This window comes from Eucalyptus grandis, chromosome 3, assembly GCF_016545825.1.
Source record: "Eucalyptus grandis isolate ANBG69807.140 chromosome 3, ASM1654582v1, whole genome shotgun sequence".
NCBI lineage: Eukaryota > Viridiplantae > Streptophyta > Magnoliopsida > Myrtales > Myrtaceae > Eucalyptus > Eucalyptus grandis.
The window spans coordinates 52,261,030-52,276,082 of NC_052614.1; the positions used below are offsets into that span (position 1 = coordinate 52,261,030).

General features: G+C 37.0%; 1 protein-coding gene across 1 annotated transcript; it reads left to right on the plus strand.

Moving 5' to 3' along the window:
- Positions 1–9,454: 9,454 nt before the first annotated feature.
- On the plus strand, positions 9,455–10,633 carry LOC120291951 (EG45-like domain containing protein). Its single transcript, XM_039309772.1, has 4 exons — positions 9,455–9,584; positions 9,689–10,011; positions 10,441–10,509; positions 10,628–10,633. The coding sequence occupies exons 1-4, from the start codon at positions 9,455–9,457 to the stop codon at positions 10,631–10,633; spliced, it is 528 nt and encodes a 175-aa protein (XP_039165706.1).
- The last annotated feature ends 4,420 nt before the right edge of the window (positions 10,634–15,053 follow it).

Consider the following 15,053-nt stretch of genomic DNA (forward strand, 5'->3'; position numbering starts at 1 on the left):
TGATTGCTTATATCGTTTATAAAAATGAATAAATGAAAAGTGTTTTCATTATTCACAAAAATATTGACATAAATTATCGTCGATAATGACAACATTTCTCACTAACTAATTATTTCAAACGATAGAAGTGATTGTTTTCGAAAAAATACTTTCCGAATCATTTATTTTTTGTTTATTTTTTGTGAAACAAGTACACCGAACCTTTTTTGCCAAATGATATATCGGGTCATCGTTGCCAAAGCTTACCAATTAGGGACGGAAAAGAAGCAGGCATCAGCTAAGTTGCTTGGGCGAAGGGTCGTGTGCTTGTAGGGGCCAGCCGACGAGCCCATGATCCATTGCGATGCTGGTCCAGTTCCCACGTTCAGGCCCACTACAGCCGACTGATCAGTCAACCGCTTGGCGGGGATAATCATAGGCCTAGCGTTGTAAACCTAGGGTCAAGGAAAAATTGGAAACCGGAACTTGGTTCACCTCCACTCGGCCATTGTTCAAGGCTCCGGGTAAACCATATGCAGGTACATTTGGGTCGTCCGGCGAACAAGCGTATATAAAGGTGACTCGATATGGTCTATATTAAGGTCGTGTAGCAATTTTCAAGCCTCCAAAACATTGGGTAATTTTCATTTTTTTTTTCAATGAATGTCTGGTGATGATCAAGCCTGGAGCTGATCAGCCATCGTGACAATAAGATTATAGGGAGATAAGGTGTCTTAGAAATTCGAGAAATTGACTAAAAAGTCCTAAATTTATCGTACTTTTTGTCAATTCAATCATAAACCTTTTAATTGTATTAATTGAGTCCGAAATATTTTCATGTTTTGTTAATTGAGTTTATTTAGCTAATTTTGATTAGAAATTGCTAACATAAACAATTTTTAATAAATATTTTAATATATTTTTGAAATTTTTATTGATTTATTCTTTCCTTAATTTTTTTCTCAACCTTGATCGAGTCACGGGTGAGAGCTAGTGACCCTTGCTTGCACTGGGCGAGGATTGTTGGTCCTCACCTGTGGCCAGTGATGGTCAGCCGGTGGCCTTGCTAGCTAGGGTTAAGGGAAAAAGGAAGCAAAAAAAAAAAAAAGTAAATAAAAAATTCAAAAAATATTATTAAAATTGGTTTACAACAACATTGGCCGTCACTGATTTCAGGTCAAAATTGATGAGATGATGGATTTAATTGGTAAAATATAAAAATGTTTAAGACTCAATAGATATAATTAAAATGTTTAGAATTATATTGACAAAAATTTAATAGGTTTAGATAATTTTTCCTAAAACTTTCATCTATAGATGGAATAGGTTCATTTACCAAAATTAAAAACTATATCATCTAATCTCCTACTTGTGTGAACATCTTATTACACCGTCTATAATTGCGAAGAAAACATTTGAATCTTACTTTTCCTCTCTAAGATGCATGAAATACATGGTGAGTAGTACAATATTCAACATAGCCAACGCACATCATCATCTCAAAGCTACTTACTTTTCTCCCATCGTGGTCGCCACTAATTTGATTTTTTTACTTTTATTTCCTTTTTCTTTCTTTTTGGTTGAAGGTTAGGCTCCACCGCAGAGTTTTCTTATTTTTTTAGTGTAAAAAACATATATCGTTTTCTTTCTCTTTTTAACCTTGTCTGTGTTGTAAAATATCGCGTGGCGAATATATAATAGAGAAGAGATTAAAGAAGAGAAAGCAAGTGAACATTAGAGATAGTAGCAAGATGAGATAGCTTTATTTCTAGTATTTCACTTTATCGTGTTTTACGTGTGATTGTATATTGTACATCAAAACTAAACTCCTATTTATAGGAGAACAAGAATGTACTTATCATTAATATCAATGTATCGAATGATACATGTACGGATAAGGAGACGAACGTTCATTGTATAGGGAGATGTACTTAGAACATTTGATACAAATGTACCATAATAAGTACATTGGATAAGATGAATATAATGAATATTCATTCATGTATTCTATCATATTCATGTATTTCATAACACTCCCCCTTGAATATTCATCATATTCATTACAAATGTGCATTGAATGATACTGCCTCATTAAAAACCTTAAGCCGGAAAAACCCAGTGGGATAAAAACCGAACAAAAGGGAAAAAGAGTGCAGAGCACAAATGTTATGATATCTCCCTTTTATGGATGCATTAATTGCCTCGTTAAAAACTTTAAGCCGGAAAAACCCTATGGAAAAAACCGGACATAAAGAAAAAAGAGTGCAATGTATATATAGCCACTCACAGGACTAATCATTATTGCATCTTGTGAACTAGCCGCATATCAATACTGCAATGCATAGTTCATAATATCTCCCCTTCAATAGAGCCATATAGCCACTGGGGCTAATTAATCTTACATCTTATGAACTCGCCTCATACCAATGCCATATACTAATTTCTCAAAACTTGATGTTGGCAATGATTTGGTAAAAAGATCTGCAAGATTATTTATGGATCGAATCTGTTTAACATCAATTTGTCGACTTTCTTGGAGTTCATGAGTATAGAAAAATTTCGGCGAGATATGCTTGTACCTATCACCTTTGATATATCCTCCCATGACTTGTGCAACACAAGCAGCATTATCTTCATAAATTATAGTGGGAGAATTAGTAACCAGTATTAAGCAACAAGAATTATGAATATGTGTTAGAACGGATCTTAACCAAACACACTCCCTTCCAGCTTCATATAAAGCAATAATCTCAGAGTAGTTAGAAGATGTAGCTACTAGCAATTGCTTCGTAGAACGCCAAGAAATAGCGGTGCCGTTATAACAAAATAAATACCCGGTTTGAGAGCGAGCCTTATGTGGATCGGATCTATATCCAAAGCATCGGCATATCCAACTAAACCAGAGTTAGTGGAATCATTGGAATAATATAATCCCAAATCTATGGTTCCTCGGAGATAACGGAAAATATGTTTAACTCCATTCCAATGTCTTCGAGTTGGCTCGAAACTAAAACGTGCCAATAAATTTACCGCAAAAAGCGATATCGGTCTCGTACATTGTGCCAAGTACATCAAAGCCCCAATTGCATTGAGATATGGTACTTTAGGACCAAGTATCTCTTCATCGGATTCTTTAGGACGAAATGGGTCATTTTGGGGATCTAGAGACCTTACAACCATAGGGGTGCTCGGTGGGTGAGCTTTGTCCATGTTGAAACATTTAAGCAATCTTTCAACATATGCGATTGATGGACGATTATTCCATTTGCTTTATGCTCAAGCTCTAGACCAAGACAAAGTTTGGTTTTACCCAAATCTTTAACTTCAAACTCCTTTTCAAATATTCAGCGGTTTAAGCTAACTCTTGGAGTTCCAATTAAATTTATATCGTCGAATGAAGCTAACTATAATAGCAAATCCGGTTTCGATTTCTTAATAAACACGCATGGGCAAATAGGATCATTTTTGTACATTTCCTTAATTAGGTACTCACTTAGGCGTTGATACCACATGCGACCGGATTGCTTTAACCCGTACAAGGATCTTTGCAATTTTATTGAGAATAAATTGCGGGGTGCATGCTTCAGCATTTTGAATCCCTCGGGAATTTTCATATAAATATCGAGTCTAATGAGCCATATAGATATGCCGTCACAACGTCCATAAGACGCATTTCCAATCTTTCAAAGATTGCTAGGCTAATGAGAAACGAAATGTAATCATATCAATCACGGTGAATATGTTTCATTATAATCAATCCCGGTTTTGCAGGAGAATCCTTGGTCAACGAGTCGGGCTTTATACCTAACAACCTCGTTTTCTCATTTCATTTCGGATAAATACCCATTTATATCCAACGGGCTTTACATTATCGGGGATACGAGTTACGGGTCAAAAACCTCTCGTTTAGTTAGGAAGCTAATTCGGCTTTAATTGCTTCCTCCCACTTATGCCAATCTTGCCTTTGATGACATTCAATAATAGATTGTGGTTCACAATCATCATCCATAATTTGATGAGTAACGAGAATGCAAAAGCATCATCAATGATGATTTCATTTCGATCCCAAATTTCATTACAATATGTAATGGAATTCTCGGTATTCCGGGGCTAGTGCTCCTTTCATGGGTTTGCGCCTCTTCAGGGGCAATAAGCTCTTTGGGAGCAAGCATAACGCCAGGCTCTTCTGGAGCGGATTCTTGATTCTTTCCCCTTCGTTTTCGAGGAGCAGTATCTTTTGATCCTATCGGTCTGCCACGCTTCAAGTGCGGGGGATTTTGATCCATTTTAACCCGTTCTTCGGGAACAGCTATCCTAGCTGGAGCATTTGCAACTGGAATATAAGACTTCGTTACCTTAGTAGCATCATTAAATGCGTCGGAAGTCTATTGGCCATAGCCTTTGTAAATGGATTATTCGCTGCACCTCGTTTTCACATTCGGGAGTCATTGGGTCTAATTGAGATACATTTTTCTCATTCCAGGAAAAAACCTTAATCGGTTTTTTTTTTTGTTTTGCGATCATGGAAGTTATAGGTATCCCAATTGATGGAAACCTAGTCTCATCGAAATGATAATCATGCAAACACAGCAGTAAAAAAAATCACCAGTAGTTGGTTCCAAGAACCTAATGATAGATGGTGAATTAAACCCAACATAAATGCCCAAACGGTGTTGGGGACCCATTTTCGTCCTTTTTGGTGGTGCTACGGCACTGTACTGCACAACCAAGGTGCGTAGATGTGAAATATCTGGTTCATAACCAAGAACCATTTGAAGGGGAGATTGTAAAATACTAGCAAAGGTGGGGCGTAATCTTATTAGAGCTGCCGCATGCAAACCGCATGACCCCATGCTGTATCGTTGAGTCGTTCTCAATAATAGAGTGCGGGCAATGATTTGGATACGTTTAATCAAGGATTACTGCCAATCCATTTTGAGTATGAACATATGCAACCGGGTGCTCAACCTCGATTCCGTGAAGCACAATATGTATCAAAACTCTTTGATGTAAATTCACCAGCATTATCCATCCTTATGCTCTTAATTGGATAATCAGGAATTGTGCCCGGAGCTTTATAATCTGCGCAAAGTAAACGTGCAAATGCGACATTGCGCGTAGATAGTAGGCAAACATGGGACCATCTACGGGATCGTCCACTAATACCATAAAATATCTAAATGGTCCACTTGGTGGTTGTATTGGTCCACAAATATCACCCTGAATTCTTTGCAAGAATAAAGGAGATTCAAAATTAACCTTTGTTATAGAAGGTTTAATAATGAGCTTTCCTTGTGAGCAAGCCTCACAATTATAATCTTTGGACAACAATACCTTTATATCCTTTAAAGGGTGCCATTTTGTATTTTGAATTATCCTACGCATCATTGAAGCACCAGGATGACCAAGGCGATCATGCCACAGTCCAACGATCGGGGGCTTACCAATCTCCGGGATGTGGTAGCGTAGGTTTCAACAGCTTTAATCATGACACAATACAAACCCATAGAAGAAGCTTCTAGCTTCTCATGGATGGTCTTCAGGCCCATCTTATAAGAGGAAATGCCAATGTATTCCTTATCTTGCTCATAAATAGTCTCAATATGGTACCCATTACGGCGTACATCTTTGAAACGAGCAGATTCCTTTTTGATCGAATGCTTAGAAACGCATTCTCAATATGCAGGATTGTGCCATTTGGCAAAATAATTGCAGCATTCCCAAAACCATCAATAATCGGAACGAGGACCTGATATTGTATGGATTTGTGCCTTACGTAATGTCATACTCGAGAAAAAGTGTCTACTACAAAATATAGTATGTGTTGTTGCACTATCAAGCAAACAAACATCTTCCTTTTTCTCGGTATTTTCCATTTGCATTTATATTGACAACTTCAGGTGTCAAGTATCATAAAATTTGCATATTAGTTATATAGTCGAATAAAATTTCAAAGATAAATATTATATAAGGTTCATAAGCATTTCATAAAGAACAATAAAAAAAAAAGTAATACATTTAAAGCGAAACAACATAAATTTCAAAGTTCAAATTATTATCCACCAATCGATTCATCAAAGTAATCGAGAGGTCCTCAAAGAAATCGAGACATCCAATGATGCATTTGCTACTTCGGGAGCAGAGGAGTCCCACCAACGGAGATATTATTGGCCTCAACGGTGGTTATGGCGGTAGGATTGATTTCAATGGCATGAGATTCACCACGCTTGCCCGTATTCTTTAAAGATGCTTGGTATAGGTCAACAAAATGTTTTGGCGTACGACAAGTACGTGACCAGTGCCCGGTCATGCCACAACGATGACAAATACTTTCATTAATCACATTCTTTTGCTTCTTTTCTTTGCCATGATTCAGGCCAAAGTTTGATTTCCTAGGGCGGTTAAATTTCTTGCCATCCCTTCTAGGATTATGTTCTTGCTCGCGCTTATAGCACTTAAAATGGCTAGTATTTTTCTCAAAGTTAGCATGTGCTTCCCAGGCAATGCTTTTGAGCCAGAGGTCTAAGATCGTGATTTTGAGCAGCAGTTCATTAGTTTGCTCGGCGTAAGAAGCACAGAAATTAATTCAGAATATGTGGCAACGACGTTGCCGGTATTGCTGTTGCAATACAATATTCGAAGCATGAAAGATGGAGAAAGTTTTCTCAAGCAATTCTGCATCAGTGAGTTTGATACCGCATAACTCTAGCTGAGAAACGATATCAAATAAAGCAGAATTATAGTCAGACACTGATTTAAAATCTTGCAGTATGAGATTTTGCCAATCATATTGTGCTTGAGGGAGGATAACAGTTTTTGTATGATCATACCTATCCTTCAACCTCCTCCACAAGATATGCGGGTCTCGAACGGATAAATATTGAGTCTCGGGCTCTCATGCAAATGACGGCGAATAAAAATCAGCGCATTTGCTTTATCCTTTTCATTTGAGGTTCCATCCTCTGTAATTGTATTAGCGAGACCTTGCCCTTGGAGGTGCATTTCCATGTCAAGGCACCAAGATAGATAATTCTTTCCACTCACTTCCAGGATGTGGAATTTGGGCTTTTCAATATTTGCCATAATCCTTGCAAAAATAAATCCTTAAATTAATTAAAAGGATTTCCAAATATCCACCGCTACTTCGGGAGCGAAAGGATCCTTTTAGACTTGAATTTTGGCTTCGGGCCAAGAAAAATAAAAATGAAGAATTGATAGAAGAAGATGAAGTATAAGTTGATTAATAAAAATAATACCCACCTTGCAAAATTTACTTACTCAATCGGTAGATCTTCGTGCTTGCAAAAGTTACTTACTCAATCGGTAGATCATCGTGTTGATAACGTGTTGTAAAATATCGCGTGGTGAATATATAATAGAGAAGAGATTAAAGAAGAGAAAGCAAGTGAACATTAGAGATAGTAGCAAGATGAGAGAGCTTTATTTCTAGTATTTCATTGTCGTGTTTCTGTGTGATTGTATATTGTACATCAAAACTAAATTCCTATTTATAGGAGAACAAGAATGTACTTATCATTAATATCAATGTATTGAATGATACATGTACAGGATAAGGGAGACGAACGTTCATTGTATAGGGAGATGTACTTAGAACATTTGATACAAATGTACCATAATAAGTACATTGGATAAGATGAATATAATGAATATTCATTCATGTATTCTATCATATTCATGTATTTCATAACAGTCTGTCCTTTTTCTTTTCGTGGGATTTTTTTTCTCGAGGACAACGCTCTAGGAAATTTGGTTTTTGCTTTAAAGGTTTGGGGGCAAAGATGTCCTATCATTGCCACGGAATTAGGGATGAGTATCGATTTAGGGTCAACCTTGGATTAATCTTGGACCACCCAAACTCGGTCAATCCTAGTCCAGGTCTGGTTCCCACGAGATTGGGTCAATCTTTGGTCTTAAGAACCCCTAAACTTGCACTGTGTAGATATGTATAATTTTTTGTATCTATCACATATTATATAATATATAATAATTATAGTATAATATAGAAACCCTCTTCACTCGCGTTGCTTTTGCTCGTCTCTCTTTGCTTGCCTCGCTGCTCGTCTCTGACCTCTCCTTACTTGCCTTACAAGCACATCTCAACTGGTGAAATCACTAGCCTCTCTTAACTTGCCTCACGAACGTAGTTCAACTTTATTTTAGATTTATGTTTGATTTGTTGTTCATAATTTGGTTGTTCAATGTCATATTATTGATGAATATGTACTAATACAAGAAATGAAACAAAAAAAAGAATTGATTAGTCCTAAGTTGGCCCTAGAACTAGACCAGACCCATCTGGTCCTTGATCATAAGCTCAATATGATCAGTCCTTAAATTAGGTGTTGGATCGAGCCAACCTAGACTATACTCATCCCTACAAAGAACATCCCATGTTCTTGCCACCTTATTTGTAATTATTGGTGTAATTTTTTGAAGAAAATTCATAATAAAGAAAAATTCCTTTTAGAAAACCATTTTCTCAGAAAATGTTTTCTCTTTTCTAGATTAGGGAATTCGTTTTCTTAACTTTAAACAAATATATTTTCTTTGATCTTCAATGGATTTCTATTGGCTGATGATTTTTAACAAACTATATATATATAACTCTAGAAAATTAATTTATGAAAAATTCTTTTACTCAAAATAAACCAATCCTAAGATTGTTATTTCAGGGCCTTATGGAAATAAAATCTAACCTGGATCCTCTTGAGAGGTTACGGTCCCATTCCGTACTTCTACTTTAGACTTTTCGTTGCTCAAAAGTTAGGTGGAAGGAAAGAAGACAATAAAATACAGACAAAATTAGAAGAAAGGTATTATTTTAATCTCGTGTGGACCAGAACAAGCACTGACAATAATTCCCCTTTGAGTCAAGGGTTGAATTGAAAATTTGAAAGGGTGGATACAGCATTAAATATTGTGATGTGATTTATTCTCTCTTTCCCCGTTCCAACCTTTTGAATAATTAAGCCAATGTCACACGTCAAAGCGTCACGTGGAATCGCAATAAACCTCAGATACCTAAGTCAAATAATATCTCACGACGCATGATGCAATAGTACATGGATGTGCAAGAGGTGCCATCACTAATTTTCGAAAAAGGAGGTGAATTGATCTGAGGCATCACTTTTGATTTCCCAATCTTCAATAATACTGTGATATCGATCTTCTTGTCAATCACACTAATGACTAGTAAAGTAACAAATAAATTTTAGGTAGATTTTACAAAAAGAATTAAGGACAATCTATTTAAAAAGTCTTAAATCAATTATCCGAGATGTATGCATATAGCCACAGCAGAAATGACTATTGATTGGAACCCCAATGACTTTGATGTACACATTCACATGTCAAATTGGTGGAAAGAGTCTATAAAAGGATGGACGTACAGAGAACTTCTTCTTATCTCATTGAATTCAGGTGTCCCGTTGGCCTTGCATATTCTTCCGGAGCAATGAAGCCCTCCAGCATTAGAACGCCAGTTCTCTTTCTCTCTCTCCTCGCCTTTCTTCTGTTGGCTATGCAGCTTCATCTCTCTCATGCCGACGTCGGCACCGCCGCTTACTGCGGTCCTCCATACACGCGTAAGTAAAATCTCTCTCTCTCTCTCTCTCTCTCTCTCTCTCTCTCTCTCTCTCTCCCTCCCTCTCTCCCTCTCCACATAAGTTTTGACATCATTATGTTTCAGCGACAGCGTGTTACGGCAATGACCCAGCGCAGTTCCCATCGAGCAGCCTCTTTGCGGCGGCGGGCGAAAGCATATGGGACAAGGGAGCGTCGTGTGGGAGGCAGTACCTAGTGTGGTGCACCAGCGCCATTGCCTCGGGAATATGCATACACAACCAGACTGTGGAAGTCCGAATCGTCGACTATGCTCCATCGTCTTCTTCACGTCCCTCAAGTGACGACACGACCATCGTCCTCTCGACGACGGCCTTCGACGAAATCGCAAAGTTTGCCGCGGCTGTCAATGTCGAGTATCAACAGTACGTTCATTTCCTCACTTTATCGGTTGTCTTTAGATGGACACTAAGCACCCATTTGATATAAAATTAGACATGACACGAATTCAATTCACTGAGAAAAAAATCTGAATGTGACACGGGTCAACACCGATAAGCTTTAACATGAAAATCGTCCTGAATCTCACTGAACTGAATTTACACAGTTTTGACGATACTTGGCTAAGTTTGGCTGAGTAAGCGGCGTGAAACGCATCAGCTGAAGGTGGCAAGCGCTTGTCCGCATGCCTTCAATGATGCGGGCCCCTCATCCATTTTTTATGCCAAGATCTCTCACTTCATTACACTGATGAATTGAAAAGTCAATAGTTTCATTTCATGTGCCCTGTATGGTGTAGATTACTTTATTTTTGGGTATTCGGACGGTGAAGATGAAGTGATAACGAATGCAAATTTCTTTTGACATCTTTCTTGGCAGGGTTTGAAGGAGACGTGCACATTTAAGCTAGTCAACGAGTTGATGATTCAAGATTTGGGAGATTACTCGGTGCATCATATTACAGATATTATCGTTATTTTCTGGAATGGCTACTTTTCATGTCAGAACAAGATAACTAATATTCTTATTAAATTAGAGTACTTCCTTTACTATTTGTATTGTTCAGGCGTAGCTCCTGATTGTAAATATTAAAAAAGTTCGGTTATTAAGTAAAGATGTAGCCTTTATCTATCTTCCCTCTTCCTCTATCATGGAGATATTAGAATATTTACATGGTATTAAAGCCACCAAGTTATCAAAAGCCTGGTTTTATCTTGCTTCTTGCCGTCAATCTTAAAAATAAAAAATAAAGAACCTTAATCTATGAATTTGTGTCCTCTTTGTTCTTTTCTGTCGTTTATGTAAGTTAACGCCTGCTTAGTCCTATAGATATTCTGACTAAACTACTGTCATTGTTTTGAGTCAATTGGATTATACATGCCAATTTGGCTAGTCTGGTTTAGACAACATGTTCTAGGGGTTATTTGCTCTCTAAATGGTGGCCTTGATCATAAGATTGTACAAAGCAGGTGGCTAATGTTTGCAAGTCGAGTTTTAATTTGCTGTCTAAAGCATGTGAAACGTGGTGATTTCAAGCTTGTTTGAGCCTGTGCTGTCTCGCCGGGTTATTACGGTCGTATGCGTGTTGTTCGAGTCTAACTTCAGATCATTAGAATGGAATATTTTAGTCATCCATGTTGGAGTTTTCATGAACTTGCATGTCTAGGGCACTCGTCATTACTTACCTACCACACCTGCACGTTTATTTCCATGAATTGCATGTCTTATGAAAAGACTGGCGAACGAATTGTAATTGATGGGTTGAAGCCGGAAATGATGTTATATAGAATTTTAATTCATGGATAAAAAGGCCCATAGAACCTGGGGAAAGCCTTCCAAGAAAACAAGGCATTGGAAGTTGCAATAACTTCATGACACTTCTCATCACCCCAATGAGAACGCAAGAAGAAAGGCACGCTGCATGGTGAAGGGGTGCTGAAAGGCAATCATCATGATCTCTGCAGCGATGCTGTCATGTTTGTGTCATCGAATGATGTGCCGGGTCAACGATTTGCGGTGGTCTTGAAGATAAGGACGTGACTTTTTGCAGCGTGTACGAGTTCAAGACGAACCATTTTTCCAAACGGATTCAATGGGTATTAGACCTTTGTTTCATGTCGGCCACAACTATATCTTCATTCTTTACAAGACTATGTCAATTCCAACGTAAGTTAGGGGCTGGAAAAACAACCACCTCGACTGGTGGGAGTGTTTGGCGTCTTTGCCTCATTGACAGAAGCAATCAAAGACCAGTTAAGCTACAGTTCTGAAGAAAGTTTCACGAGTTTCGTAAAACAAAGTTGTTCGTTTGCGTAAGCATAGACAAAGTTCGCCCCTCTAATGATAGAGGGGTTTTTGGTGCATCCGTTTAGATATTAGAGATATTTGACATTTCGTTGTTTTCTAGGATCTAATTTTTTTTCTTGTAAGAGTGAGATTGCTAATTTTCTCACTGAATTAGATTACTTCAGTCGCTGTACTTATTATTTGACTATACCTCTTGATTGTAAAATATATAAAAGTCGAATTGTTGAGTAAAGATGTAGCCTTCGACTGTTTTTTGGGCCATATGAAAATCCTACTTTATTTTGCTTTTTGCCATCAATCCTAAAATAAAGATGTAGCCAATGCCGAGTGTCATGGTGTTATGTAGTTTAGTTTGCCGCAATTCGAGTAGGGTTTCACACAGTTTATGAAGGTTGTGTGAGAAAGAGAAATAACTTATTGATCACGGTGTTTTTTGACCGTTTGTTCTATTAAGTGATGATGGGGATTCCATTAAATTTGTCGTGCAAGGACTGGCTTATAAAATTGTCATTATCTTGAATCTGATTCAATGTATCCACATGTTGCACCAATCATAGGCAGGCTAAATGCTTTAGCTTAGCCTGCTTTAGCTTGAGGGGAGTGTTGAAGTATTTTATGAATATTAGAGAATTTTTTTAGAGAATATTGTTAGAAGCATTATTAGATATTGGGTATTATTTGATTTTTCATTATTTTTGAGGACAGCAAGTTTTCTTGTTATCTAAGATAGCAAATTTCCCTATTAAATTAGCTCACATCCTTTATTTTACCATTTTTGGCATAAATATCCATTGATTGTAGCACATTGAAAAGTTAAGTTGTCGAGCAAAGATTTGAGTATTTTTTGTCTTCCCCTCTCCTGAAGATCTTAGAATATTAATAGCTTACACAATCAATGTAAAAATTATTTATACACGAGCGGCTCTATTCACCCTTAATTGGTAGATTATAACTACACAATCTCTTAAATCAATAGTGTATGAGGCCGCTTGTGTAATTCTTTTTTATATTAGCGGTGTAATTAATTGGTGGGAGTCATATGGGACCCGGTATATCTAATGGTCGAACGTGATTTCAATAAATATAAGACACGCTGTATTGTGTATGGACTGCCTCATGGATAGTCAATTTTAATCATACCTTTTAACACACTCTCTAAATTGTGGTGATGATCACGTGAAATTCGAGGCAAGAAAAGCTATCCATACGAAGTTGACTAGCTTGTTCTAGTAAGTATAATCTGAATAAACGAAATGAATCATAGTTGTTAAATGATTGCACCCGACAGTTTGTGCCTGCCTGGAGCTTTTCACGTTCATCGGGAAGATGATAAGAAGCTTTCGTCTATACCTCATGTGTATTTATATAAAGATCATATTCATTCACCCGGAATTGTTATAATATATACTATATGAGATGCCACTTTTTTATTTTATTTTATTTAAATTTTCATTCCAAGCTCACAACCAATTGGTTCAACAAATTTGATTTTAATCTACAAAGCCCTTCTTGTCCTTGACCTTCTAGAATGGATGGGGCTAGTTTTATTTTGCTTTTACCTTCTAGTCTGTTGCATGTACTCAACTAGGGGTAATCGGTTCCTAATCTAGTTTCCAAAATTTGGAGTTGGGGATCGGACCGATCTAATAATATCGATCACTTATTTTTTCCTACTACTTTTTCTCACTACTTGGAATCGAATCAATATAGTGTTTAGTTTATATTTTATTGACTTTTTAAAAATATATTAAAATAAAAAAGTATATTTAGTCGGTTTAGTCTAGTTGTCCCTTGGAATCGAGAATTGGACCACTTTGACATTGGTTCCACTTTTAGGAACTGGGAATTGGACTGACATTCTCGGAAACCGGATCAAATTGGCTGGTCTAGTTCGATTCGTGCAATTCCCGCTTTGGGCATATCATTTTGCATATTCCTATACTCAACTAAATCTAGAAGATTGAATCTAATGGGATCCACGATATTTAATGGTTCACATACAAAGCCCTTCTTGTCCTTGACCTTCTAGAATGAACGGGACTAGTTTTATTTTGTTGTTACTTTCTAGTTTAGTTATCTACAAAGCCCTTTTTGTCCTTGACCTTCTAGAATGAACGGGACTAATTTTATTTTGTTGTTACTTTCTAGTTTACTTTCTAGTGTGTTGCATGTACTCAACTAAATTTAGACGATTGAATCTAATGGGACCCACAAGATCTAATGATTCACATCTAGTTCAATAATCCACAAAGCCCTTCTTGTCCTTGACCTTCTAGAATGAATGGGACTAGTTTTATTTTGCCATTACTTTCTAGTGTGTTGCATGTACTCAACTAAATTCGGAGGATTGAATCTAGTGGGACTTACAAGATTTAATGGTTCACATCTAGTTTAGTAATGTACAAAACCCTTCTTATCCTTGACCTTCTAGAATGAATGGGACTAGTTTTATTTTGTTGTTACTTTCTAGTTTGTTGTGTGTAATCAACTAAATCTGGAGGATTGAATCTAATGGAACCCACAAGATTTAATGGTTCACATCTAGTTTATTAATCGACAAAGCCCTTCTTGTCCTTGACCTTCTAGAATGAATGGGACTAGTTTTATTTTGCTATTACTTTCTAGTTTACTTTCTAGAGTGTTACATAAACTCAACTAGATCTGGAGGATTGAATCTAATGAGACCTATGAGATTTAATGGTTCACATCTAGTTTAGTAATCGACAAAGCCCTTCTTGTCCTCGACCTTCTAGAAACTAGTTTTATTTTGCTGTTACTTTCTAGCATGTTGCATATACTCAACTAAATCTGGAGGATTGAATCTAATGGAACCCACGAGATTTAATGGTTCACATCTATTTTAGTAATCAACAAAGCCCTTCTTGTCCTTGACCTTCTAGAATGAATGGGACTAATTTTATTTTGCTGTTACTTTCTAGTTTACTGTCGAGTGTGTTGCATGTACTCAACTAAATCTTGTGGATTAAATCTAATGGGACCCACGAGATTTAATGGTTCACATGTAGTTTAGTTTACGTACTCCAATTTGGTATATACTCCTAAATTAAGCATCACTGACATATAGTAGCATTGCAAGTTGGTTGCAACCAAAATTTACTCTTAGACATCAATTCTTTAACCCACTTACTATCTCTATTGGCGCCTCAACACAAATCAATCATACA